Consider the following 15,936-nt stretch of genomic DNA (forward strand, 5'->3'; position numbering starts at 1 on the left):
ATGCGAGTTTGCGAACCTGCAAATCATGGTGTGAACTTGGGATCACTCTTCGCCCACCCAACCGAACCGACTTTTGTCCATCAAACCTCCTCAGTGTCCCAATAGGAGATGGACTAACGTCATAACAGTGCAGAAGAAGCACAGGAAACTGGATGGGCAACTCAGCCAAACAGATAACTGCTCTCCTACACCACCCATCCAGCCCTCTCATCCAGCTCTCTATAACTGTCCCATCAGCCTGTCTCCAGTGGGGAAGACTGAGTGGGAAGGGGATGGGATAGAGGCGTGGCAGCTGGAGAATGGGAAGTCCAGCCAGCACTGAATGGTTGAACCTCTTTAAGCAGGCATTTAAGCGTTTGGGGACATGTGGGTTAAAAAGAGTGCGTTATGGCTGCAGCAGTGCTCAGCTGCTAATTACCAGGTAAAGTTGCTCTGCAAATGTGTATACTATATGCAGAGAGGTGTTTACAAATAGCACTGTAACAGAACAATGCTAAATATAAAATACAAATGTAAACACATACTGTATAATGATATAATGGTGTACAGATCATAATGTAGTTGGGCACAGGGTAAGCCGAATGATGGCTCACCCTGCTCCACTCAAATTCCTGGGGGTGTTAAATACTATTCCCCCTCTGAGTCGAAGCAATTTGGAGGAAGAAGTAATTTGAAGTCTGGCGATGAATTACCCTTGAACAATAGGGTTCATACACACCTACCAACTATCTGTCCAACTATGTACCAAACTTAAGCCCCATACAACTTTTGTTGTGAAACAAGTTGAAACAACTAAAAAAAAGTATTTTGCTATTGTTCAAACAGTTGATAAGACTGATAAGATGTCAATCCAACTGTTGGATTGACTTCTTATCAGTCTTATCAGCTTTTTGAACAATAGCAAAATACTTTTTTTTAGTTGTTTCAACTTGTTTCACAACAAAAGCTGTTTGACAATTGTGCTGCATAAAAAACCGCTGTTAAGCTTGTGAATGGGGCTTAACAGACATGTTTGGCAGATAGTTGGAGAGTGTAACGATCTGCTCAGCTGTCTGCACGGGCAGACAGCTGTTTGTCCATTCCTCAAAGGGATACTGTAGGGGGGTCAGGGGAAAATGAGTTGAACTTACCCAGGGCTTCTAACGGTCCCCCGCAGACATCCTGTGTTGGCGCAGCCACTCACCGATGCTCCGGCCCCGCCTCCGGTTCACTTCTGGAATTTCAGACTTTAAAGTCTGAAAACCACTGCGCCTGCGTTGCCGTGTCCTCGATCCCGCTGATGTCATCAAGAGCGCACTGCGCAGGCCCAGTATGGTCTGTGTCTGCGCAGTACACTCTTGGTGACATCAGCGGGAGCGAGGACACGGGCGTGCAGGCGCAGTGGTTTTCTGACTTTAAAGTCAGAAATTCCAGAAGTGAACTGGAGGCGGGGCCGGAGCATCGGTGAGTGGCTGCGCCAACACAGGATGTCTGCGGGGGACCATTAGAAGCCCCGGGTAAGTTCAGCTCATTTTCCCCCGACCCCCCTACAGTATCCCTTTAAGTCTGAGGGCTGCAGGTCTCTGGAAAAGAGACCTGTCTTTACTTTGCAAGTTTCAGACCTGCTCTGCTGCTGAGGAATTTGCATATACTTGTCATGCAAATTGCCTAGTTGCCTCCTTTGAAGGCTTGCAGAATAAATACCATGTTCTCTTAGAGTCCTTTGCTGGTCATGAAGGTTTGTTCCTGCAAACACTCCTAGAGTGTCAGTCTTGCTGTCGTTTGCTAAGTTTATCTTAGAGTAATTCCTGGGGACTGCACTAGGCATCCCTTATAGTGCAGTCAGGTTGTATTATCTGTACTGCCTAGTTCTGTCTCTCTGTCTCGATTGTCTTGTCAACAGCGGTGGTCGACAGGAAATCGTTCTGTCTGTCTGGGAGTGTAGGCCAGAGCTGCGGTTGCTACTGGCTGCTTCATCTGTCTGGATAGCATTCGCCCTAGTGGTAGTGGCAGTGCCTCCTTCTGTATTCTGCCTCAGGGGTGCTAACCAGAGCAGCGGTTGCTACTGGTAGCCCTATCTGTTTGTCTGTTTGGATCGCATTTGCTCTAGCGGTAGCAGCGGTGGTTCCTTCTGAACTCTGTCTGGGAGTCTAGGCCAGAGCTGCGGTTGCTGCTGGCTGCTCCTTCTCTCTGTCTTGTCTTATATGAACGCTTGCTGTAGGCTCGGTGAGGTAACCGTTTAGCAAGCGTTCGCGTTCTCTATTTCGTGTTTGTGTGTCATTGGTTAGTTAGGGTGGCACGCTTATCACTGGGCGCCTAACACGCGGTGATCGTGCTTAAACGCGTTCGCTGTTGCGAATGAGTGCGGTGTTCTCGTTTAGTTAGCGTTTGTTATTTTCCTTATTGTTCTTGTTTGCTGTGCCTTTGCTACTCTCATGTTCTGTCCTGCTCGGACTTGTGTCACTTCAGGCAATCGCCTCTTTTGCGATTGCGTTCCCACTTTGGTTCTGTTGTTGTGTGTTCACCGTCGCTGGGTGGCGACTAGATTGGACACACATTTATTCTGTCTCTGTGCTCTCTCTCTTAGAGGGCTATCCAGCCCTACATTGCTTCAACTCGTGCAATTCCCATCTGGCATCTGTGGCAGTACAGAGGCTGTGTCTGTCTGTACTCCACAGCTCCATCTGCCGGTGGGAATCTCCCTCTACAGGTGCATAGCACCATAGCTGGGTTCTATATATTACACGCTTGTGGAGGATTTCCGCAGTGTCAGCGCGCATCTTGTGCGCTGACCACGGAAATAATTCCCCAATCGTTACAGAGAGATAGTTGGTAGGTGTGTTTGAACCTTTAGTGCTATAGCGACACCCAGCTCCGAAACTACCTGCTTCAATATAATGTGTCAAATCCTATTCCAAGTGATAAGTAGTTTGCAGTGTGAAATGATCAATGTTTTCTTCAAGAATTCTCCTCAAGGGAGAAGTACATAATTGATATTATTAAATGACAGCCTCATACACACCTAACAACTATCTGTCCAGCTATCTGCCAAACTTGTCTGTTAAGCCCCATTCACTCGCTCAACTGCAGCACAACTGTCAAACAGCTTTTGTTGTGAAACAAGTTGAAACAACTTAAAAAAGTATTTTGCTATTGATCAAAAAGCTGATAAGACTGATAAGAAGTCAATCCAACAGTTGGATTGACTTCTTATCAGTCTTATCAGCTGTTTGAACAATAGCAAAATACTTGTATTTAGTTGTTTCAACTTGTTTCACAACAAAAGTTGCTTGGGACTTAAGTTTGGTACACAGTTGGACAGATAGTTGGTAGGTGTGTATGAACCTTTAGTCTCTGAATGGCTTGCTGCAAACATACTGTACAATCATATTTTCTTCTGTTTACTGATTAACCTGCAAAAGTTGTAGGAGGAAGACTTGAGCACATGACTGCAATCAGCTATTCAGAGACTTGCAAATTAGGCTCCAGATCAAACCATTTAAATTCTTCTCTTTGATTTCCCCTTGAGAAGAACGTACAGAGAATATCTCGTTTTTCCCTGGTTCTGTTCTTCCCCTGGTACCTCCCTCCTGCCCTTCCTGCAGTGTTTGCTCTCTTATAGGTACCATTTCCACTCCTCTATTATAAAGTTCAGTCTGCAGTAACTAGTCCAATTTCAGCTAACATAAAGTAGACCTAAACTCTTGCACAGGACAGAAGGAAAACATAGAGCAATGCACCCTGAATGTATTTAAAGAGTTTAGCCTGTCTAATCCCCCTCATATGTGACAAATCCCAACTGTAATTTGATCTCTCAGCTATGTCAGCTCAGCAATCTCTGTTGCCTTGGCAGAGCAGCTAATTTGTAACCACAGGATGTTAACCCTATGTTTGCTTCCATGAAAGTAGGAAGTATCAGCTGCAACAAAGAAATGTATTTCTTTAAAGGTTATTATGCTGTTGCTTATCTTTTAGAGCAGAAAGGAAGTTCTGAGTTCATATTTTCCGAGTTCATTTCGTAAATTGTGTATGTAAATATATGCGGCTTGAAAATGGACCAATCAATTTAAACCTTGATTGGTCCATTTTCAAGGTGCTCAAATTTGGATACAAAATTTCCATAATATTGCATGAACTCGGGAATATTTGCATATCATTGATCATCCCTATGAAGTAGTGCCAATTAAATGTGTATCAATTAGTTCCTTGGGTTAAATGTACAAAGATTGTGGTAAATTTTAAACTATAACAGCTTTTCTCCTAAACCATCTTGGAATTGCTTTAAATTCAACTACAAATCCCCAAATAACCCCGTAATCCATATTGCTTTCCAGGCATCTCACAAATGACTCTGCTGCTGCTGCTGCTGCTGCTGAAAAGGGTTATTTTAGAATGTAAAATAGTTCTGAGATTCTGATTTTGTTGTGTGTGTTGTTGTGTTTAGCCTCAGGGGTTATTGCATTCTGTGTTATTGAATTCTGCATATTACTTCCACATTATTATCTGACTAAATAAGCCCATCAGTGTTATGGATATAATGATACTTTTGTGAACCAAAATAGTAGAGGACGAAGGCAAAAATAATGAATCTGTTCATGTCTTTCTAGCTTTCTGCTGTCACTTACAATTTATCTTGATTCTAATTATGCAGATTATTTTACTATCTGGCTGGCAATAAGAATACAGTTCAGTCTTCAGCCCAGCATTCAATACAAGGACATCCCAGACATGCTTTTCATGTAGTCTACCCTTGTGGTTACGCCGTCTCATTATATATCTATTATCCATACTAAAGCAGCCACCCATTTTACTTGTGGTGGATTCTGTACCTACACTTCACCCAACCCACAAGTGATCAGACTTACAACCCAAACCTGTTTTACCCTTTTCCCCAAAAATGAACACTAGAAGGCTAAGTATGAAATTAATGTTATATTTACAGCAAAGTATCTAGTATCTGGCATCAGTGCGGATCGCTTGATGCTGCATACATGTGCTTGCTGGTTGCTTGAACCAGCCAAACAAACACAAAACCCCCCCACAATACTCACTGGGCCGCAAGCTATATATTGTGGCCTTCCTGCTGCTCCTAGTGGGCTCCTAATGCCCCTCTGTGCACAGAAGCGGGCACATCGGGTCATGTGACACGTTGGGAGACGTGCACGGACGTTAGAAGCCAGTAGGAGCCCGCTAGGAGCTACAGGAAGGCTACAAGACATTGCTGGAGGCCACAGTGAGTATTTTAATGCCTGCAAACACACCATACAAAAACCCCCAAAACAAAGTATCTGTTATCTCTCAAGCATGCCGGTTAGTTGAGACTTCCAGTTGCCTGAGTTCTGAATAATGGCCTGTTTGCTGTATAAACAACAATAGAAAGAGGTTTTTTCTTACATAGAGTTATTACACTATATAGACATACAAAAATCCTTAGGTTCAAAAGATCTAATGGATCTGAAAATGTGGACATACTTCATTCATTGTAGATCAACTCTGAGGACCGTGGTACTCCTGGCAGTTTCCTGTCTGTGAACCTTGATGCATTGTGGGAAATAGCTGTTTACAGCTGTTTCCAACTGCCAAAAAAAGCATGCAGCAGCTACAACACCTGCCAACAGTAAAAATGTCACCATGTAATAAATGTCAGAATGTAAATCAGGGATTTAAAAGATTTTACAATGGGCAAACACTGACTAAATCATTTATACATAATTATTGTAAAAATTAAGCACTTTTTTATTACATTATTTTTGCTGGAGTTCCTCTTTAACAGCATATACACTTGCCTCCTTCCCGAATCATCATCTAGCTCCTCACCAATGCAAAAGAGCTTCTCTGAGCCTGGGTCGGCTACAGTGCTACTTTCTAAAGCACTTATACATCAAAGAAACAGTGAAAAACAGCTTCAGATAATATTTTACTGCAGGGAAGTTCAACGGGTAATTAGCTCTGCTCTGTTTCATTGTTTAAAATACAGAGTATGGAATTTAAATTGCAAAAAAAAAAAGCTAAAGATCTGAAAATAAAAATATGAGACTATTTTTTTTTTTGCTTCAGTGTCACTTTAACCACTTCTATACCATGAAATTTTGTGCTGATCTGTGCTGCGTGGGCTCTCCAGCCCACAGCACAGATCAGGTTGCAGCCAGGCCGATCAGACTTCCCCCCTTTTTTCCCCACTAGGGGGATGTCCTGCTGGGAGGGTCTGATCGCCGCCGGCTGCTTGCAGGGGGGGGGGGCTCTTCAAAGCCCCCCTCCGCAGCGCTTCCTGGCCTCCTTCCCCTTCCCTACCTCTCCCTCCCCCTGTGAGCGGCGCAGGACGGATTTCCGTCCTGCGCCTGATGGGATAGGCTTTAGCCTATCAGATGCCGGCGATCCCCGGCCAATCAGAGGCCGGGGATCACCGATCTCCTGTACAGCGCTGCTGCGCAGCAGCGCCGTATACATGTAAACACCGGGGAAGATCTTCCCCGTGTGTTTACATTTACCCTGCGAGCAGCAGATCGGCTCGCAGGGTGTTCACGGAGACACCCTCCGTGAACTGACATGGAACGGCCGCTCGTACGAGCGGCCGTTTCCATGGAATAAACGTCAGGATTCAGGGGCGTATATATACGCACCGAGGATCCGGAAGTGGTTAAAGAGAATTCTTACAATAAAAAGCATACCATTCTATTCATTATGTTCTCCTGGGCCCCTCTGTGCTGTTTCTGTCACTCCCCGCTGCAATCCTGGCTTGTAATTGCCAGTTTTAGGCAGTGTTTACAAACAAAAGACATGGCTGCTAACCAGCTTGTGATAGGCTGAGAGAAGCTCAGTCTGTGACTCATACAGAGCCTGCAGGGGGCGTGGAGAGGGTGTGTATAGCTTCTCCCTATCACAAGCAGAGCAGCACATTCTTGCCTGAGCCGATAAAGCTGACAAAGGAAAGAATATTAGATTAGATAACAGAGATATTACAGTGACTGTGCAACTAGAAAAGGCTGCATTTAGACAGACCACATTAGAACAGGTATAGGAACTTATAGGATAGAAGAAATAAAGCTGAACATTTTGTTACAGTGTCTCTTTAAAGAGAATCTGTATTGTTAAAATCGCACAAAAGTAAACATACCAGTGCGTTAGGGGACATCTCCTATTACCCTCTGTCACAATTTCGCCGCGCCCCGCCGCATTAAAAGTGGTTAAAAACAGTTTTAAAAAGTTTGTTTATAAACAAACAAAATGGCCACCAAAACAGGAAGTAGGTTGATGTACAGTATGTCCACACATACAAAATACATCCTTACACAAGCAGGCTGTATACACCCTTCCTTTTGAATCTCAAGAGATCATTTGTGTGTTTCTTTCCCCCTTCTGCTCTCATGCACTGAAGTTTCAGGCTGCTCTTTTCTTCCTGCAAACAGCTTTGCCCTTGTCTGAATTTCCTCAGTATGTGAAAGCCCAGCCAGCTCAGAGGACACTTTATCCAGCTTGTAAAAGATACGAGAGCAGAGAGAAGCTGCACTAATCTAAATATCACACAGGCAGTGTGCAGAGAGGGGCCTGAAAGGGGGAGTTCATAGCAGAACCACAACACTGAAGAACTTGGCAGCCTTCCAGACACTGGCCGACAAGTCTGACAGGGGAAAGATACATTGATTTATTACAGAGACTGTGATAGCAGAAAGTGTTGCAGTAAGCCAGAACACATTAGAATAGCTTTTGGAACTTGTAGGATGATAAAAAACAGGATGCAATTTTTGTTACGGAGTCTCTTTAAGATCCAAAGACTGGGAGATGCTATTTTAGTCATGGTCCTCCTTACCAGGCTTGTCCATCTGTTCCTATACTCTGATAGATGCTAATTGCTAACATTATTTGTCTTCATGTATGTCACATGTATTACTTTAACATTTTGTTAAAAGCTATTTCCAATTTTGGTTGCTGAAATCGGTTGTTTTATTCCTGTATGATTTGTTTTGTAATACTTTCTTTGATTTAACAGCGGACGTAAACAGGAGGATGGCAGCATTACAAGCGAATATGCCGAAATCCAGATTCAAGAGCTCATTAGACGAATGCGGGAGAGAACCAGCCACTACAAGGAGAAGCTGGCTGATACAGATGTCTCTTCAGCAGAGACAAGTCCTATCGCAAGTAACTTCACACGATTAGTGGTGTTGGATTTATCCAGAGATTTGCTTATCCTTCAAGGGAACTAGAGATGTAGTGAAAGGTTTGCCGGCGAACGGTTCCAGGCGAACTTTGGTGGTTCGCATTCGCCTGCACCAGGCAAACTTTTGCTGAAGTTCGATTCGCCCCATAATGCACTATGAGGGTCAACTTTGACCCTCTGCATAACAGTCAGCAGGCACATTGTAGCCATTCAGGCTACACTAAGCCCTGGAGCCCCCCCCCCCCCCCTCTTATATAAGGCAGGCTCGCTGGCCATGACACTCACTCGTGTGCCTGCTGCAAATAGACAGACTAGGGAGAGCTGCTGCAGATTTTTTCTCCTAGGGAAAGATTAGTTGGGCTCTTGGCTTGCTCCTGGCTGATTGTTATTGCTAAAATAGCACCCCTCAGCTCTCTTTTGAGAGCTAATGTTTTCCTGATGTGTTTTTTTTTTTGTGTGTTGCTCACTGACACTGACATTATACAGCCCTATCTGTTGCAGCTGGACCTTGGTAATTGTTATTACTGTGCCAGCCAGGCCCTGCCTAACTATCTATACTGGGACAACTACCCACCATGCCTACCTAACTACTGTGGCACCTACTTACCTATATGGGGACACCTACCTACCTACCTATACTAGGGGACCTACCTATGCCTACCTATACTGGGACTCCTACCTATGCCTAGCTAACTACTGGGACACCTACCTATGCCTACCTACCTATACTGGGTCTCCTACCTATGCCTAGCTAACTACTGAGGCACCTACCTATGCCAACATACCTATACTGGGACTCCTACCTATGCCTAGCTAACTACTGAGGCACCTACCTATGCCTACCTACCTATACTGGGACTCCTACCTATGCCTAGCTAACTACTGAGGCACCTATACCTACCTACCTATACTGGGACTCCTACCTATGCATAGCGAACTACTGAGGCACCTACCTATGCCTACCTACCTATACTGGGACTCCTACCTATGCCTAGCTAACTACTGAGGCACCTACCTATGCCTACCTACCTATACTGGGACTCCTACCTATGCCTACCTACATACAAGAAGATAGATACGGTCGTTGCATCATTGTGGACAGACCAAATTTGATCAGCTGGACAGTCACCGTTGTTCTACCATTGAGCTACCACAGCCCGGCGACCGTATGGTCTTAAAAACTGCCACGGCCTGCACTCTGGCCATGCTGCGCACCAGTCCAGCACGGCCGTCACTACGCAAACAGCTGTTTGCGGTGCGTTACACAGTGAGTTTGGTGCGTCAGTGTGAAGCAGAACTCTAATTACATTTCCTGATTGATGTATACACATGCAAGATGTTTGAAAGCACTTTAGGCCTGCAATTTAGCATTCAATGTGATTTCTGCCCTTAAAACACTGCTTTGCGTCAAATCCAGATTTTTCCCCGGGACTTTGGGCATGTATCCCACTCCGCCATGCCCCCTCCAGGTGTAAGACCCCTTGAAACATCACTTTTGTGTCCAGCATAATTTTTCTATTTTTCAAAGTTTGCCCCCCCATTGAAGTCTATTGCAGTTCGCAAACTTTTCCGTGAACCGAACCTTCCACGAAGGTTCGCGAACCAAAAATCGGAGGTTCGCGACATCACTAAAGGGAACCTTAAGTGACATGTGACATGATGAGATAGACATGTGTTTGCACAGTGCCAAGTATACAAATACTTATTCTGTGTTCCTTTATGTCTTACTTTGCCTGAAAGAGTTAATCTTCAACTAAGCAACTGACAGTTTCTCTCTGGGCACAGTCAGACTATAGTGTAATCCTCGCTAAGGAATTACAGTCATAAAACACATTCCTGGCAGAGAACTGGGCTTCTGAGAGCAGAGGATAGATAAAAAAGTCAATAGTTCATATATTTTAGCTCTCTGAGACACAACAGACTATCAGTAAGCTGTGAAAAAAATATAAATCTATGTAACTTAAAACTGTGGAATATCTAAAAATCACTTTTAGGAGTAGGGGGATAGATACAATTGTTTATCTCATCAGTTTTTTTTTCACTTAAAGTTTACTTTAAGATTATAATGTATGTATCTGGAGGGTTTCTGAAGAAAGGAAGGATTTCCTGTTCTAGTAACATTACAGGGAATTAGAGGAAGTCTACCAAAGGGAGGGGGAAGTTCCATTTTTGACAGAGAGCAAGTTCAAATTCAGTCAGTTCTGGAATTTAAAAGCTGGCTTCGAATTGTAATGAAAAGATACTTTTTACCAATATTATATCACATTGGTCTCTTTCAGGCTCTACACACTCCTAGGAGTTCTAGTTCACCTTGAGCTTGTTGGGCAACTTGTAACTCTGGGTATTTCAAGTCCTACCCAATAGAGCCACATTAATCCATGCCATGCACTGATGAAACCAATCCGAAACAGTCTGGATGTATATTGGATTAGTTTGGTTCTGTAATATTAACAAGCTGACACATCATTGCATTCCAGCAATTCTAGAGATGTGTTTAGGGCTCTTTCACACTAGGGGCTGCGGTAGAAAAGGCTAAAACGCTGCCTTTTGCTGTCAGCGTTTTACAGACAATACATAGCGTTTTCGGTTTCAATCGTTTCTTATTAAGGATTTTCAGGTAAATACAGTCACAGTATGACATTTAGTAAAGCTTAGATTTGAATTATACATATAAGTGGGGTATATAACAAAACCCATACATTGTGATTAGATGGACTAGTAAGTACAGTAATAAAGCATTAACCTATCATAATCAGGTAGCGTCTTAGAGTAGCAGTACATATTACTTGTATGTTTACAGTTGTCTGCAATAGTACAGTATGCTCAATCAGACCTGAACTGGTTGCATAATAGGCTTTTATTGAGTAGTAACTATAGAGCTTGAATAGATCCATCTGTGTTGACTTAATAGTGGTAATATGTTGGAGTATGGAGATCTCATATACCAACATATTCCTGTTTAGTGAATATTTGCTCTGCTGCATCATAATGGTATTTTAGTAGGTGTTGTAAGGATCCACTCTACCTGGAAAATGGGGACTAAAGAGTCTCCCTGCTTAGATTCCAGGGAACGGGTCCATGATATTATCTATCATGACCATTAGATATAACTGCTTCAAATACATAGGTAGGTTTCAGAAATCCTTTTTGAGATCGAGTCGTAGATAGACAGATAATATAATATAATAAACACAAACATATCAAGTAATTTAACCAAACTAACTAATCTAACTAATCTATACTACTTCCTATGAACTAATCATAAGGTTCCCAGGTATCGTTTGCATAGGATCTTCATATTTATGAGCAAAACATCCAACAGGTTATTGAACATAGATCATGTGTCACAAGTTTATTCTTTGATTTCTCCCTTAGCAAGAGGGCTAAATATTCTCTCACTGGGTTTGAATGCGCCTCTTCTTAAGGGTAAGAACTCTTCCTAATCTTTAAAACTCTTCTAGTGTTGATCTAGGGTATCTAGGGCCATCAGATGTGGCCATGTACAGTCGTTTATGAGAAGGGCAAGTTTATGGCCCATTATATAATGGGCCATAAACTTGCCCTTCTCATAAACGACTGTACATTGCCACATCTGATGGCCTAAGACTTGGGCCCAGCTTTTAAAAAGCTTCGGGAAACTTCAAAACACAACGCCCAAAAAAGCTGCTTTAGGTGTGAAAGGTAAAATGAAAGTCTATGGACTTTTATTTTACTTTGGAAAACCCAAACTATGGTCTTGGCTGTAAAACGCCGAAACTAGCCTCTGGTGTGAAAGAGCCCTTAGCTATTAGGGACAACAAAAAGACCTGAATAATATGAATAATTGCAAGGCAGACGTTTGTTTTGCACAGCATTTTAGTAAGAAGACACTTTTTGATCTCTTTCAGCCCCATACACACTTCTAGGAGTTCTGGTTCACCATGAGCTTGCTGGGCAATCTAAAAAACATTCTGAAGCTCACCTATATACATACAGTGCGATGCAAACGTTTGGGCAACTTTGTTAATCGTCATGATTTTCCTGTATAAATCATTGGTTGTTACGATAAAAAATGCCAGTTAAATATATCATATAGGAGACACACACGGTGATATTTGAGAAGTGAAGTGAAGTTTATTGGATTTACAGAAAGTACGCAATAATTATTTAAACAAAATTAGGCAGGTGCATAAATTTGGTCACTGTTGTCATTTTATTGATTCCAAAACCTTTAGAATTAATTATTGGAACTCAAATTGGCTTGGTAAGCTCAGTGACCCCTGACCTACATACACAGGTGAATCCAATTATGAGAAAGAGTATTTAAGGGTGTCAATTGTAAGTTTTCACCCTCTTTTAATTTTCTCTGAAGAGTAGCAACATGGGGGTCTCAAAACAACAGAAAGCTGTCTCGGAGATTTCAGCTGTTTCCACAGTTAGGAACATATTGAAGAAATGGAAGACCACAGGCTCAGTTCAAGTTAAGGCTCAAAGTGGCAGACCAAAAAAAATCTCGGCTAGACAGAAGCGACAAATAGTGAGAACAGTCCGCGTCAACCCACAGACCACCACCAAAGACCTACAACATCATCTTGCTGCAGATGGAGTCACTGTGCATCGTTCAACCATTCGGCGCACTTTACAGGAGGAGATGCTGTATGCAAGAGTGATGCAGAGGAAACCTTTTCTGCACCCACAGCACAAACAGAGCCGCTTGGGATATGCTAAAGTACATTTGGATAAGCCAGTTTCATTTTGGAATAAGGTGCTGTGGACTGAATTGAATTATTTGGGCATAACAAGGGGCATTATGCATAGAGGATAAAGAACACAGCATTCCAAGAAAAACACCTGCTACCTACAATAAAATATGGTGGTGGTTCCATCATACTGTTGGGCTGTGTGGCCAGTGCAGGGACTAGGAATCTTGTCAAAGTTGAGGGACGCATGGATTCCACTCAGTATCAGCAGTTTCTGGAGACCGATGTCCAGGAATCAGTGACAAAGCTGAAGCTGCACCGGGGCTGGATCTTTCAACAAAACAACAACCAGGGGTCTAGTCCTGGAAAAAGAAGTGAGTGGACTCACCCGGAAAACCTCTGCGCCACGCTAAGCGCGGCGCGCCAAAAAATGGGCGTGGTCAAGCATAATGTGGGCGTGGTCACGGGTGGGGCCAAATATACATGACCTTAGCAGTGATGTAAAAGGTCTGCCAGGGAAGTTTGAGCTCTGCCGTAGTGTATCCCCCCAAAATAGATGTAATCTGACAGCATTTCACCAAAAAGACACATAATCTGGTAGAAGTTCCTCCAAAATACAGATAATATGGAAGTGGTTCCCCCAAAATAGACAGTGTGGCAGCAGCAGTTCCCCCAACATACACATAATTTGGAAGCAGTTCCCCAAAATACGCGAAACCTGGCAGCGGATCACCCAAAATACACGTAACACCCAAAATACATATAATCTGGCAGCAGTGGTCCCCCAAACATACACAATCTGGCAGCAGTTCCCCAAAATACGCATAATCTGGCAGCAGTCGTTCCCCTAACATACACATAATCTGGCAGCTGTTCCCCAAAATACACGTAATCTGGCAGCAGCTGTTCCACTAACATACACATAATCTGGCAGCTGTTCCCCAAAATACATAACAGCAGATAATCTGACAGCAGTTCCCCCAAAATAGGTACCCCCAGCATAGGTAGCCAGGTCTATAGGTGTCCCCAGTATAAGTAGCCATGAGTATAGTAGTCCCCAGTATATGTAGCCAGAGGTATATGTGCCTAGTATATGTAGCCAGGGGTATATATCCCTAGTATATGTAGCCAGGGGTATACGTGCCCAGTATATGTATCCAGGGGTATACGTGCCCAGTATATGTAGCCAGGGGTATACGTGCCCAGTATATGTAGCCAGGGGTATACGTGCCCACTATATGTAGTCAGGGGGGTATATGTGCCCAGTATATGTAGCCAGGGGTATATATGCCCAGTATATGTAGTCAGGGGGTATATATGCCCAGTATATGTAGCCAGGGGTATATATGCCCAGTATATGTAGCCAGGGATATATATGCCCAGTATATGTAGCCAGGTGTATATATGCCCAGTATATGTAGCCAGGGGTATATATGCCCAGTATATGTAGCCAGGGGTATATATGCCCAGTATATGCAGCCAGGGGGTATATGTGCCCAGTATATGTAGCCAGGGGTATATATGCCCACAGGGGTCGAGTGGTGCGTGGACGCGGGGTGAACAGAATTATGCCCAGTATATGTAGCCAGGGGTATATATGCCCAGTATATGTAGGCAGGGGTATATGTGCCCATATGTAGCCAGGGGTATATGTGCCCATATGTAGCCAGGGGTATATGTGCCCAGTATATGTAGCCAGGGGTATATGTGCCCAGAATAGGTGTCCCCCAGCAGGAGGGGAGCAGCGCTGTGGAAGGAGAGCTGTTAGCAGCACCTTAGGGTGCTCTCCTTTCCTCGCTCTCCCCTCCTGAAGCAATGTGCGCGCAGCCGGCAGCGGGCGGGACTTACCTCTCCTCGTCGTCGGAACTCCGGATCTGCGTGCCGCAAGTCTGGTCTGATACAGACCAGAGCAGCTGCACGCAGATCCGACGCCGGAACGAGGAGAGGTAAGTCCCGCCCGCTGCCGGCTGCGCGCACTTTACTTCAGGAGGGGAGAGCGAGGAAAAGAGAGCACCTAAGGTGAGGGGAGGAGGGGGAAATGGCCCCCCTTCTCCACCGCTGCTCACAGCTCTCTTTCCACTGCGCTGCTCCCCTCCGAACATGGCAGGGTGAACGGCGTCCACTCCAGGGAAATAGTAAGTGGACGCCGTTCACCCGCGTCCACGCACCACTCGACCCCTGACAACAACCCTAAACACTGCTCAAAATCCACTAAGGCATTCATGCAAAGGAACAAGTACAACCTTCTAGAATGGCCATCTTAGTCACCAGACCTGAATATAATTGAAAATCTGTGGTGTGAGTTAAAGAGAGCTGTCCATGCTCAGACGCCATCAAACCTGAATGAACTAGAGATGTTTTGTAAAGAGGAATGGTCCAAAATACCTTCAACCAGAATCCAGACTCTCATTGGAACCTACAGGAAGTGTTTAGAGGCTGTAATTTCTGCAAAAGGAGGATCTACTAAATATTGATTTCAATTCTTTTTTGTGGTGCCCAAATTTATTCACCTGCCTAATTTTGTTTAAACAATTATTGCACATTTTCTGTTAATACAATAAACTTCATTTCACTGCTCAAATATCACTGTGTGTGTCTCCTATATGATATAACTGACATTTTTTATACAGGAAAATCATGACAATTAACAAGGTTGCCCAAACTTCCGCATCCCACTGTATATTAGTAGTAATGATGGCCCGAACCTCCGATTTTCGGTTCGCAAACCTGCCGCGAAAGTTCAGTTCGCGCAAACTTTCATGAACCGCAATAGACGTCAATGGGGAGGCGAACTTGAAAAAATAGAAAAATTTAAAGATGTTTCAAGGGGTCTAACACCTGGAGGGGAGCATGGCGGAGTGGGATAGACGCCAAAAGTCTCGGGGAAAAATCTGGATTTGATGCAAAGCAGCATTTTAAGGGCAGAAATCACATTGAATGCTAAATTGCAGGCCTAAAGTGCTTTAAAACATCTTGTATGTGTATGCATCAATCAGGGAGTGTAATTAGAGTACTGCTTCACACTGACACACCAAACTCACTGTGTATCGCACCGCAAACAGCTGTTTGTGTAGTGACGGCCGTGCTGGACTGGTGCGCACCATGGCCAGAGAGCAGGCT

At 43.9% G+C, this 15,936-nt stretch overlaps 1 protein-coding gene across 2 annotated transcripts in view; it reads left to right on the forward strand.

Annotated features, from left to right (window-relative positions):
• The window catches only part of CNGB3 (cyclic nucleotide gated channel subunit beta 3), a 312,570-nt gene that overhangs the window by 187,924 nt on the left and 108,710 nt on the right, over positions 1 to 15,936 (forward strand). For both annotated transcript variants that reach the window (XM_068234874.1, XM_068234873.1), the window contains exon 5: positions 7,967 to 8,118. In XM_068234874.1, coding sequence (XP_068090975.1) covers positions 7,967 to 8,118 — 152 coding nt within the window. The remainder of the gene's footprint in view (positions 1 to 7,966; positions 8,119 to 15,936) is intronic.

Source organism: Hyperolius riggenbachi, chromosome 5 (assembly GCF_040937935.1).
Source record: "Hyperolius riggenbachi isolate aHypRig1 chromosome 5, aHypRig1.pri, whole genome shotgun sequence".
NCBI lineage: Eukaryota > Metazoa > Chordata > Amphibia > Anura > Hyperoliidae > Hyperolius > Hyperolius riggenbachi.